This window comes from Neomonachus schauinslandi, chromosome 7, assembly GCF_002201575.2.
Source record: "Neomonachus schauinslandi chromosome 7, ASM220157v2, whole genome shotgun sequence".
Taxonomy (NCBI): Eukaryota; Metazoa; Chordata; class Mammalia; order Carnivora; family Phocidae; genus Neomonachus; species Neomonachus schauinslandi.
The window spans coordinates 28722090-28734301 of NC_058409.1; the positions used below are offsets into that span (position 1 = coordinate 28722090).

The following is a 12212-nucleotide window of genomic DNA, read 5'->3' on the forward strand; positions in this document are numbered from 1 at the left end:
CTCTCTGAGACCATTTTAGGCAGCAACTGCCTTACCACTTTGGTTTGTTGTTTTGTTTTTGTTTTTCATGTACGTATATGTATTTTTTTTTTCCAGTGTGATACTTGGGGCTTCTCCAAAGAGCTAGTTTTCCCAACAAAAGAGACACAAAATCTCCCAAACCTGGAATCCACAACCTCAAAGACCAGTGGCCCAAGGACTAGGCAGTTCTCATCTGCTTCCTGGAGGAGAGCCCAAGGAAGAGCACCCAGTGGAAGGGCTGGGGACCCCATCTGTTCCCAGTTCTAGCACACAGAAGACACAGTGCAGATTTAAGAATGCCCAGCTCTTCTGCAGACCGTGCCAGGGGTCAGAGCCAGTCTGTGGGCATGGTCAAAGCAACGCCCCCACACCAGTCACCAGTCATTTCTGGACACTCCTGGCCTGTCCAAACAGACCTCCAGAAGACAGCAGCTTTAGTAATCTCAGGGTTCCCATGGGGCACATCCAGAAGAGAGGTTTCTGTGATTTGATTTTTAGCACAGAAGGATCAGTAGTAAAGAAATCCAGTAGATTGTCACACATCCCCCAACTTAGTGAAACACCATGTTCTACACACACACACACACACACCCAGGTTCTCAGGTATTCCAGTAGAAACACACAAAAAAGCCCCCAGGTGCTGCCTGGAGCTCTCAGGAACCCACTGCTCAGGGGGGAGGCCCGAACACCTCAGGGGGGCAGGGGGCAGTCGCCAGTCTCCACGCCGGACGCCACTTGGCCACGTCGGAGGAGGACACGTCTCGCTCCTCTGCAGACTCTGGCGGCGAGTGGCAGTCAGGGTGCTGCTGTTCTGAGCCACAGGCAGCACCCCTCCGCTCCTCCACCTCCTGGCCATGGGCGTGGGGGTCACAAGGGCTTGTGAATCACAGCGACACCTAAGACAAAAGGGAGAGAAAGTCAGCTTCTTCAGAGGTATCCAGAGTGCCACGGGGTTCATGAGTCCAAGCCACCCTAAAGCCCCAGTCAAGGGAAAGGGGCCCGTCGGTATCCAAGCACCGCAGGGCCCAAGAACTCGGGCTGCCTGTGGTGGGCTCTTTCCCATTCTGACGCCCAAGTCCCGGCAGGACACTTGAACGCGCACGCACAGTCCTTCAGCACCACAGCTGGTGGTCTCCCCTCGCATCATCACGTGGACACGGTTCCCATCGTAAGGACTCCTTTCCCAAGCCCAGAACTCAGCCTCACGACACGGCGCCGGCACCGGATGCCTGGGGGCAGCTCCATGGCCCTACCTCTCCATCACTGTAAGAGAAGTGACAGTGATTCATGCCTACTTTTACAAGACACTGAAATGAACCGCCAAGAACCGAGAACCGACGTCATGCAAGTCAGAAAAACTGCCCGTCAGTTCTAGCTCTGCCACCAGCTGAGCTGCAGTGCAGCCTCAGGCAAGTCCACTGACCTCTTGAGGCTCAGCTCCCATACTGTCTGATGTCACCCAACAGAAAGACCCCTCCCGTGCTAAATGCTGTACTGGGAAAAACAGTCCAGACATGTCTGTCTGCGTTACGATTTCAGCCAAAGTGAACCATACTCCACGGCTAACTGTGTGAATCCACAGATGACCCAGAGTGTCTCTGGAAGGTGGCAAACGCTGTAGGTGGATTCAGCCACCCTCCCCTCTCCTTGCTGTCCGCGACGGCAGAGACCAGCATGTTATCGACTCAGCTTCCCAGACTGCCTTGCAGCTGGTGTGCTGCATGCCCCGGGCCTGGCCCAGACCATTGTCAGTGCACGTCTGGCCGGGCTGCAGCTTTGGCTCTGTCTGCTGCCCGGCCTGGAAGAAGGCTCACACACGGCCCACGGCGGTGGCAGCTATCGGCAAAGCCGACAAAACAGGAGAGGGAGGGCAGACCTGGTTTTTCAACGACAGCCTGAGCCCTAGGCCAGCCCTGGACTTCTGGACTTCCGTCTGCCTGAGACACGTATGCTCCCTCCTTACTTAAGCAAGTACCTATCTGCTCCTCTGAACAAAATCCTAATTTACAGGTAAGATCTATTGGTACGGTGTACCTGACTGGAGCCTTACTTTAACTTATTCCCACGACTATAAAATCTTCTGGCTGCAGATGAGATTGAGAGAACACTGCTAAAAGAAATGCCAGGATACCCCAGGGGTGAGATTCTGCTAAGACACCCACTGCATGTGAGTTCTGGATAAAGGTGCAGATAGAAAAGCTCAGAGGTGGGCAGCTCCACAGTCCCCAGACCCAGATGTGCTGCCTGACCTTGACAACACCTCACCTGAACCTCAGGACTCTTTTGTAGGGTAGCACTTTTTTTTTTAAAGCAGGATCCTGTATTGCTTTTTCATATAAGCAATATATAAAATTGCTTATATAAAAACAATATATAAAAATGCCTCCTCTTTTGGGGGCACCTGGGTTGCTCCGTCAGGTGAGCATCTGCCTTCAGCTCGAGTCATGGTCTCAGAGTCCTGGGATCAGGCCTTGAATTGGGCTCCCTGCTCAGCAGGGAGCCTGCTTCTCCCTCTCCCTCTGTTTGCTACTCCCCCTGCTTATGCATGCTTTCTCTCTCTCTCAAATAAATAAAATCTAAAAAAATTTAAAAATAAAACAAATAAAATAAACCTCCTCTTTTGACTATAAAAGTGAAATATTCTTAGGGCGCCTGGGTGGCTCAGTCAGTTAAGTGGCCGATTCTTGATTTCAGCTCGGGTCATGATCTCAGGGTCCTGGGATCAAGCCCCACATAGGGCTCCCTGCTCAGCGAGGAGCCTGCTTGAGATTCTCTCTCTCCCCCTGCCTCTGCCCCTCGCCCTGCTCACGCACGCTCTGTCTCTCTCAAAATAAATAAATGAAATCTTTCTTAAAAAAAAGTAAAATATTCTCATTTGGGGAAATTTGGGAAACACAGAGGAACACAAGGAAAAAACATTTTGACTCCCTTCATACAAAGAGAATCACCATTATCTTGTTGGACTATTTCCCGGCTTCTAAAAATAATCGTGATCATCTACCACGGAGCTGCTACATGCCAGGAGACACTGTGCTAACTAAGCACCCTCCAAACAGTTCTGCACAACAGCAGTAAGAGACTTGCTATGATTTTATTCTCATTTTACAAATGAGAAAACGAGAAGTTCAGTCAGACCGATCCCCTTGCCCAGAGTCCCAGGCCAAGCGACAGAGCTGGAACTCAAACTGAGATCTGATGCCAACATCCCCTTCTTTGAGCAGTCGCTACTCAAACGTCCATGATGCAGGACCATGTGACTGAGCTCGCATGGTACATACCCTGTGCATCCTCCCTTTTAAACCCACAGCCTGCCACAAACATGTTCTCATGGCATTAAAAACACTTCCACTGTACCAATAGTCCACAGTTTAACTCTTTCCCTGGTGTCAGACATTAAGTAGTTCTCAGTTCTTTGCTATCACAAATAATACTCCAAATGAGTAACTATCCATCTGTCTCTGCATGCAGGCAATTTCTTTAGATTCTAAAAAAAAAAAAAAAGGATTCAGTCAGTCAATGGAGTTGAAGACAAATTGCAAGTTTGCTTGTCTCTTTCCCACCTACTTCTAGAGTGGACAGACAATGAAGAGGTAGACATGAAATATTCAGCACATATGTGAAATTCTAACCACTTACACCTAAATCTTGCCCTCTCATTAAGGTCCACTAGGAGCCAAGAGAGGACCCCTCACTGGCCTCACTGCCTCGTACTCGAAAATGCCCTGCTCTTCCCACAACAGTATTGAAAAGAAAGTACTAGTTCTAATAATTAATCTTGAGAAAAGAATCACTCAAAGACCAACATGCCTCTAAAATCTTTTATATTTAGTTGAGAAAAATCCTAAACAAGAGAAAAAAATAAAATCAGTTCATTGCAACTGAGGGCCTGTGTTGACAACATGGGATACAAGCCCCTTCAAGCCTGCCCGGCACAACCTTCCTTTGCCCTGGATCCAAACAAGACGGAATGATTGATCTTCTACTGCAAAAAGGGAATCAGAATACCACTGGAGTTGTGACGTACACTAAAGGAGATCATCGTTGGCAAATACTTAGGGCCGTGCCTGGCACATTCTTATGTGCTCAGTAAATAAGCGTTAGCTCTAACTATTCCAGTTTCTGGAAGACGAGGTACAGGTTGCTGAGCTGCATCATGGGTGTACGAGTCTGCTTGTCTCCCTACAGACCCCTGTTGTCAGCAGCACCAACTTCGGTCGGACCTCCCAAACCTCACCGAACCCATCACACACACTCCCCAGCAGCAGCATCGCTCCCTACTCCTGCCTCCACCTCTTGCCTGGAGTGCTTTCTCCCCCTCAGCTGGGGTAGCACAAAGGACATGGGCTCAGGAGTCAGACCTGAGTCTGAATTCTGACTTTGCCATTTTTTAGCCATGTGGCCCTGGGCAGGTGACTTTGACTCTCCAAACCTCAGTTTCATCACCTGTAAAATGAAGGACACAGTCCCACTCACCCAGAGGGTTCTTGAAAGGATGACAGCTAATGGGTACATTGCACCTAATACACCGCCCTTCGGCACAGGGAGGGAACCCCTGGCAAAGGGCAGCTCCCACCTTCAGAGTTGATCAAGCCTCATTTCCTCCAGGAAGTTCTCACCTGTCATGCCTTAAAATACGGACAGCATAACACATTCTATTGAGAAGTTATGTGTGTATTGCCTTGCATGTCCGACTTCATGTAGACAGATCTTATCTTTCCCATTAAATCTCTGGAAAGCAAGAACTGTATCTTAGTCTACGTAGGAGCCCAGAAATGGCAATGAAATTCTAAAACCTCTTAGGACAAATGAGAGCAGTTGGAAGTGGCTCCCGGGAACACAGGTGTTAAAAAGAATTCTGGGCCTACATTCAGGCTCGCTGGGGAAACCTGTGCTCATTAGGGGTATCTGTCGTGGGTACAAATGACAGATTGGTGACACATGACAATTATCCGCCATCCCTGGAGGAGGCACTTAGCCCCAAGTTAAGCAAACTTACCTCCACCTGTGCAGAGGTGGGGTGGGGGTGAAGGTGCAGTCGGGGTGCAGCACACTGACCTGCGTAGCTCCGCCCCGTGCTCATGTTGGTTGGTAGCAGCGTCCATTTGTCGGTGACAGGATTGTAGTACTCCACCGAAGCCAAGTTGCAGGATCCATCATCCCCTCCAACCACATACAGGAGCCCATTCACTGCACAGACTCCTGGGAAGTGGAGGCCACAGGAGACATTACACAGGAGCCCCGAAGGGGGCGGAAAGGACCGGAAACAAACGTGGATGGCCCTGGAGGCGCTCCTCCTCCCCTTCAAGGCAGCCCAATGAACCGGCTCCTAGGTCTGACTTTGCTCAATGGGAGAGCATGCCAACAACAACCCGTGGGGCCCAAGGACCCCCCCTTTCTAAGAAGGTCCCTTCTCTGACCAAGGAGCTCTCACTGCTACATGCTCCCATGGACATTCCTGGCCCCTGACCCTATAAATACTTAGAGCGTTATCGGTATGGGCCCCTCTCTACTGGAGCCTGCAGACCTCCCATGCGCAGACTGAGCTATGCTCAGGGAATCTCACACATGCTACTCCTGCTTGTAAGTTTGCCCTGATAAAGGCTGTTATATCCATACTGTGTGGCTAATGGTTATATCTGTGATGCCTCCATGTGACTTAGATCTAAACCCAGATGCAGTCTACAAGGCATTCCTCCCACTGACCTCACGGAGAGCTGGTTTGAGGGCAAAGTCTCATGCTGCAGGAAGCCAGGGGTAGGAAAATGCTATTTTGCAAGGCCATAGTCTAATACACTATGTCTTCTTTTAAAATTACATGAAGGGGTTGATGATGTTCAAGAAACAGTAATTCTAAGTACTGATGAAGATAATCTCAAATACTGGTGAGACGATAAAAGGTACCACTTTCCTGGATGGTACCGAAAGCAAATATGCTCCCTCGGGCTCAAAAATTTCACTCCTGGACTTACAAAGAAATAATTTGAGATGTGTGCACCGATTAGCCCTAGGACCATTTACAATAACAAAAACAGTATTACTGATCCAAAAAAAATGGAAATAATGTCCAATAGTAGATATTTAAATTGTGATATAGCCATTTAAAATATCATGTAAATCTATTTCGTGTTATAAAAAGATAGTCATGAAAGATTGTAAAGTGGATTAGAAAAGCAGGTTATAAAACAGCATTAAGTAGGATTCCACTTTTGCTATGAAAAAACAGTACTATCTCTCTGTGAATGTGTACATATATACACATTTACATCTAAACTTAATTCTTGGATTCTTGATACACTAGCTGTCTTGGGAGTTCTGTAATCCCTTGCTCATGGGGCTTAAGGCCAAATGCCAAGTTATATCACAGCAGGTTCAGGCAGTGGGCAAATTAATAAACTCCCCTCTGTTTACACTTTCAACATGTGAGCTACAAACGAGTTTAGCAAACAGGTCATTTGAGTATAAAGGAAATAAATGCGCCTGAAAGTCACCTGTTTGTCTTTCCAGCCTGGGAAGCTAAGCTAAGCCAACACATTCCTAGAGCAAAGAGGCATAAAACAAGATATACCAACAGAGGACACGATCCATAGGGCAAAGTTGTTAAAGCAAAGAGTTTAATAGGGATGTCAGGCTGCCGGAATAAAAATCTAAACACTCTAGGATAAATCATTCCCACAGGAAGGAAAAGAGGGAGGGACAGAGAGACAGGAGGTACAAAGCGAGGCATATGGGAAGCGCTCCCACTGGAGAGGGAATTAGGGCCCTGGTGACCCCCAAGAGGAAGGAGATGGGTTTCAGGTGGGAAGCGAGAGGTTCTCAGAGTCAGGTACTGGCAAAGAAAACACAGAACCAAGTGTCACTGACTGGCCAGGTCCACACAGCCCTGTGCTTAGCTACCCAACAGAGCCAGTGGGCCGGGGGCTGTTTGGGTCTGTGTCCACGCGTGTACTGTGAAAGTCATCAGCCCCCTGCATCTAAGCGGGGGACCCCTCGGCTAGCGTTCGTGGTCCCCAGCTCTCCCCTCTGCTAGCCCAGCACCTACCTGGCAAAAGGATACTCCCCTTCAGGGTACAAGTTCGGGCCCAGGTTCTGGGAGTCTCTCCCCTCCCCCTTGCTCTTACAGCTGGTGTTTGCACCCACACCCCACAAGGGCAGAAGGACAGAGCGGTCACACTACCTGCGTTTCGCCGGCACATATTCATGTCTGCCACCTGCTTCCAGGTGTTTGTTCCGGGATCGTAAACTTCAACGCTCTTCCTCACCAGGGGCCCGTCGTGCCCGCCCGTGGCATACAGCTGGCCACTGAGCACCCCGACTCCTGAAAAGCAGAGCACAGCATCGCAGCCTCGGGCCGGCAACCACGACCAGAAGCCAGGAGTCCTGGCGTCCGGTCCTGGGCAGCTGTCAGCAGCAGGGCGGCCTGGGGAGTGCTGGTTTGTTCCCCTCCCCCCGGGACCTCAGGACCCTCAGCTGTAAAACACATAGAATGACGCCCTGCCCGCCTCCTAAGCCTGTCAACCTGAGAATCCCCTACAGATAAAGCAAAAATCACCCCGTGGCTATTTAAAGAAACATAACTATACGTCCACACGTAACATATATGTGTGTATGTATGTGGGTATAAAACGGGGGAGAGAGAGTTCATATGCAAAGAAAAAAGAAAAAAAAGAAAGACTGAAAGACACCCTCTAAAACTTCAGGAGCAGTTATTTCCAGAGGGTCAAAGTTGGCCTCCCTTTGGGCTGTCTGTGTGGCCGAGTTTTTCTGCCATGCCATACTACTCGTATTCTGCAGCCTTCTATCACAGTGGTTGTGTAGAAAGGTGCAAAGTGGAAACGAGCCGTGCAACCGACCACGCAGACCGCCCTGCCTGGGAGGCAGAACCCGTTCTTTCTGCCCCGCGCTCTCCTCTCAGCTTGCTGGGGAGGGAGGCCTTCCATCACTCCTGATGTTGAGAGGCCTGAGCCAACTCCTAGAATGGCATCGCCGACAGGATTTAGAACAACCTTTTAAAATCCTTTCATGCAAGTCACAGGAATCAAAGCCAGCAGGAAGGAGGGTGGCACAGGACCCCCGAAAGAGCAACAGACCTGGTGGCCAGGACACGTGGGGTCTGGATCTGTGTCTCTAACTTGCCCTTTGTGGGCCTCAGTTCTCCACTCTGCAAAGCGAGGGAGCTGGACTGCATGGGTAGCTCCAGGGGACCACGGACTACTCCGCCCCACCACAGGCTGCATCTCAATCAGGTGGGGAGATTTTGAAAGGAGAGATTCCAGAGCCTCAGTCCCAGAGACCCTGGCTGGGAATCAGAACGAGGACCTCAGGTGATTTGGGGATGTGCAGCCAGGCGTCAGACCCGACCGCTCGGTTTCTAGGATATAAGCTTCCCGTGGACAAGGCCCCTGTCTGTCTTGTCTCATCTGTTTTCCTGGGCCTGACGGTACTGGGTTTATTGTTTGAATGACACAGTATGTAAAATGCCATCTAGCAATTATGTTGGCGTGCTAGCGGTTCCTCACAGTTGCCTGAAACTAACAGCAGATGGTGGTGGTGTATCAACAACGGATAGCTAGCAGACCTGGGCTTAACAATTCAGTGTGTTCCAAAGCAGCCTCATGGCCCCTCTTGCACGCTCAGCAGGATCTAGCTCAGCCTGGGTCCCAGAGATGGACTCTTTACCCCCCCAACCATCTGCTAGCATGGCTCACGCCCTACTGAAGAAGCAAGCAGCATTCCAGGCCCTCGGGGTCCCCCTTGCCCTTCTGTAGCCTCTTCCACAAATGTTCACACAGACGTTTCCTGGACCCTGAGCCACGGGGGCTCCTGGCACTTCAAAGGGCCAGAGGCCAGAGTCTTTGAGTCTTCAGCCACCAGAGAACACCCACCATCACAAGTATGTGGGTTCTGCACTCCAGAGGCGCGGCTTTCCCAAATCTCAGGGACACAAAGCACAAAACGAAAGCTGACCTGGGAGCCTGATGCCAGGGCTCTGACAGTAAGGTGAGTAAAGAGTCCGCCTCTGGGAGAGAGAGCATCCCCTAAATTGAGTTCACCCAGGGACACAGGCAGGAGAGATGCCACCGTCGAAGGCCGCTAGCCCAGGTAAAGGTAAGAGCAGCTCAGGTGAACTCCACACAGCAACAACCCCTGGGAAGCCTGTCTGAGACAGCGGTTGGCCTCCAGAGGCAGATCTAGGGCAGCTGAGGCAGGTCTCCTAGTAGCTCCACACGGGGCTGCCCCTCCACCCTTTCTGCTGGAGACGTCCCTAGAAGCAGCCCCCATCTCGGGGCTGCCCCACTCCTCCCGAACTGTCCTTACATCCTTGAGCTTTGAACTTGCTCTCACACCTCAAGTCACAGAGGATTCCTAGGAGGTACAAAGACAACTCTACCAAGACTCCATAAACCACAATTACTGAAAGAGCTCTGTGAAGGGAGAGGAGCCACGAGATGTGTGAACTGCACTGGCCCCGAAGGAACTCCTACTACCACCCACTCATTTCACATTTGAGAAATCAGAAGCCAGAACGGGGGAAGGGACAGGCTCACGGTCACAAGGCAAGTTCGAGCAGACCCAGCACTGAAGCAGAGGTGTCCTGACTTCAGGCATTTACTCCATGTTCTTTTCGGGAAAGGCCAACTGGTCAGAATCAGCAGAAACAAGCCCACTAAAAATAGCATTCCAAACACAAATGCTTCTTAAATGGGACCATACACCTTTCTTTTTCTTTTCTAACTAGTGAGCACACAAAGGTTTTTGAATAATATTAAAACAGCATGATTTTTAAGGAATGCTGAAGAAGCGGTCGTGTGTTCGGTACTATAAAGTGAGATCACAATTCAATCTTCAAAAATACAAAGAAGAAAAAAATACATATATAAAAGAAAGACCTTGAAGGCATTATACTAAGTAAAATAAGTCAGACAGAGAAAATATCAGATGATCTCCACGTATATGCGGAGTCTTAAAAAAAAAAAAAAATCAAAGCTCACAGTATAGAGAACAGACTGATGGTAGCCAAGGGTAGGGAACTAGAGGGTGGGCCAAAAGGGTGAAGGTGGTCAAAAGGTACAAACTTGCAGTTATAAAATAAAAAGTCATGGGGATGTCCTATACCAAATGGCAACTACAGTTAATAATACTGCATTTCACATTTGAAAAGTTGCTAAGAAAGTAGATCTTAAAAGTTCTCATCACAAGGAAAAAAAATTTTGTGGCTATGTGTGGTAACTGATGTTCATGTATGTGGTGATCATTTCATAATATATACAAATACCAAGTAATAATGTGGTAGACCTGAAACTAATATAGTGTTGTATGTCAATTACACCTCAACTTTAAAAAACACAAAAGAGAAAGGAAGAGCATTGTGGATGAAAACTCCCAAAGGCAGCTTCCCTTCATGGAAGTCACACAACCTTCCCACCAGGCCCAGGCTGGTCAACACTCACCACCCCCCAATAGAATGAGAACGGAGAGCCAGGGCCCAGCGTCCAGTGTCCAATGCCTCTGTCTGTCCTCTCAGACCCTTTCTTTGGGCCTCTAAGATGATGGGGGCTGTTGTTCCACTTCCTGGAAAATCCCCAAGGAGCACACGGCCCCTGGTCTTCCCAAAGGATTCAGAAGTGAGCCACACTTGTGAATGCCTTCCCTTTCCATGTGCGGAAGAGGGCACGGGGGTGGGGGGGAGGGCAGGCAGAGAGAGAGAAGTTTATCTCCAAACAGGAACACCGACAGCTTGGCTTTCAACCCCTAAGACAGAGACCCCAGACAGGCAGGCTTTAATTTCATCCGCCAAGACTGGGACAGCCGTGCTCACCCTACTACTGCCTAAGAATGAGGCTGTAATAATTTAGAGGCCAAAAATGCTAACTTTGGAGATGAAGCTGAGTTTGGAGACGAACTACCAGTTATATGACCTTGGGCAAATTACTCGCCCCCTGATCAACTTACTTTCTGTTGAGTGGAATTAATGTTGTGTCTACCTCTTAGGGCGGTGGTGAGGATTAAATAAATTCAAGTACAGAAGGTGCTTATTGGGACAGCACATGGCACATAGTGAGCCTTCACTTTCCAGGGATGCAGATGTCTCCATGGAAATGGAAGGGATGAGACGGCGAAGAGAATATCCCCTGGGAGGGGCTCGTGTTGAGCTACGAAGGTGCCAGTGGAATCACAGACATTAAAAGGAAAGAAGGTAAAATAAGGTAGAATGTGCACCTGCTGGTCTCCAGGCCCACCTGAGAGCAGATCAGACACAGCCCGCGCTCTGAGGCTCCCCCCGTACCTGCACCACTGCGGCGGGTGCTCATGTCTGCCACGTACGTCCACTCATTGGTTGCCGGGTTGTACTGCTCCACGGTGCTCAGGCACTGGCGGGAAGCCCCATCATAACCCCCGACAGCATACAGCTTCCCTGGAACAGACGCAGGGGCTGAAGGTGGTGCCGGCTGAAACTCCATCTTTAACTCGCGGGGGGCACCTTCGACTCCATCAGAGGTTCAGGGTCCCTTTCCTCCAGAGGAACCACAAACCAGACTAGGCATTCTTCACATATCTGCCTTCTGCTTCCTCGTAAGCCATGAGGCTCCCTGAAGCAGTACTGAGCATCCTTCTAAATCAGCACCCTAAATATTCATGCAAAGCTACGGCCTGGCTTCTCTGGGGCTCAGCCTACTCTTGCCAGCACATTACATGAGAACTTCTCCAGGATAAGGCGACAAAGACAGGAAAAGCTAGAGGGCCCCAGCTACAGGCAGGCAGGCTGACTTTCTGGCTAAAGGCTCACAAGAGCAGACAAAACAAATATGGGAAAATATTCTTCGGTGAGAACTCAATCCCTGTCTTCACCATCAGTCGTGTGCTGTGTCCACAATGCCGGCAAATGGGGCATGTGGATGGCTTGGAGCCATGCACAAGATCCCTGAAACACCACTACCCATTTTTTAAATAAAAATACTGTAAGCTGCTACCCAAAAGCATCATTCCTGCCTGGAGCTGGGCATGAGGCTGGACAAGGGGCAGGAAATTGGCATGAGAGCGCTCCCAGAGCAGAGATTCAAATATGGAGGGTCTCCTCTCGCTCCCTCCCACCATCCCTCCCTCCCTTCCTCCCCCTCCTTCTACCCTCCCCCTCCACCAAGTGCCTGTGTGTGTGTGTGTGTGTGTGTGTGTGTGTGTGTGTGTGTGTGTGT

At 49.8% G+C, this 12212-nt stretch overlaps 1 protein-coding gene across 1 annotated transcript in view; it reads right to left on the reverse strand.

Annotated features, from left to right (window-relative positions):
- Nucleotides 1-808: 808 nt before the first annotated feature.
- Nucleotides 809-12212, reverse strand: part of KLHL3 (kelch like family member 3) — a 71154-nt gene continuing 59750 nt past the window's right edge. Inside the window, exons 9-12 of the mRNA XM_021701909.1 lie at nucleotides 11306-11434; nucleotides 7196-7336; nucleotides 5077-5220; nucleotides 809-917 (exon numbers count right to left, since the gene is read on the reverse strand). Of these exons, the coding sequence (XP_021557584.1) occupies nucleotides 889-917; nucleotides 5077-5220; nucleotides 7196-7336; nucleotides 11306-11434 (443 nt within the window). The 3' untranslated portion in view covers nucleotides 809-888. The remainder of the gene's footprint in view (nucleotides 918-5076; nucleotides 5221-7195; nucleotides 7337-11305; nucleotides 11435-12212) is intronic.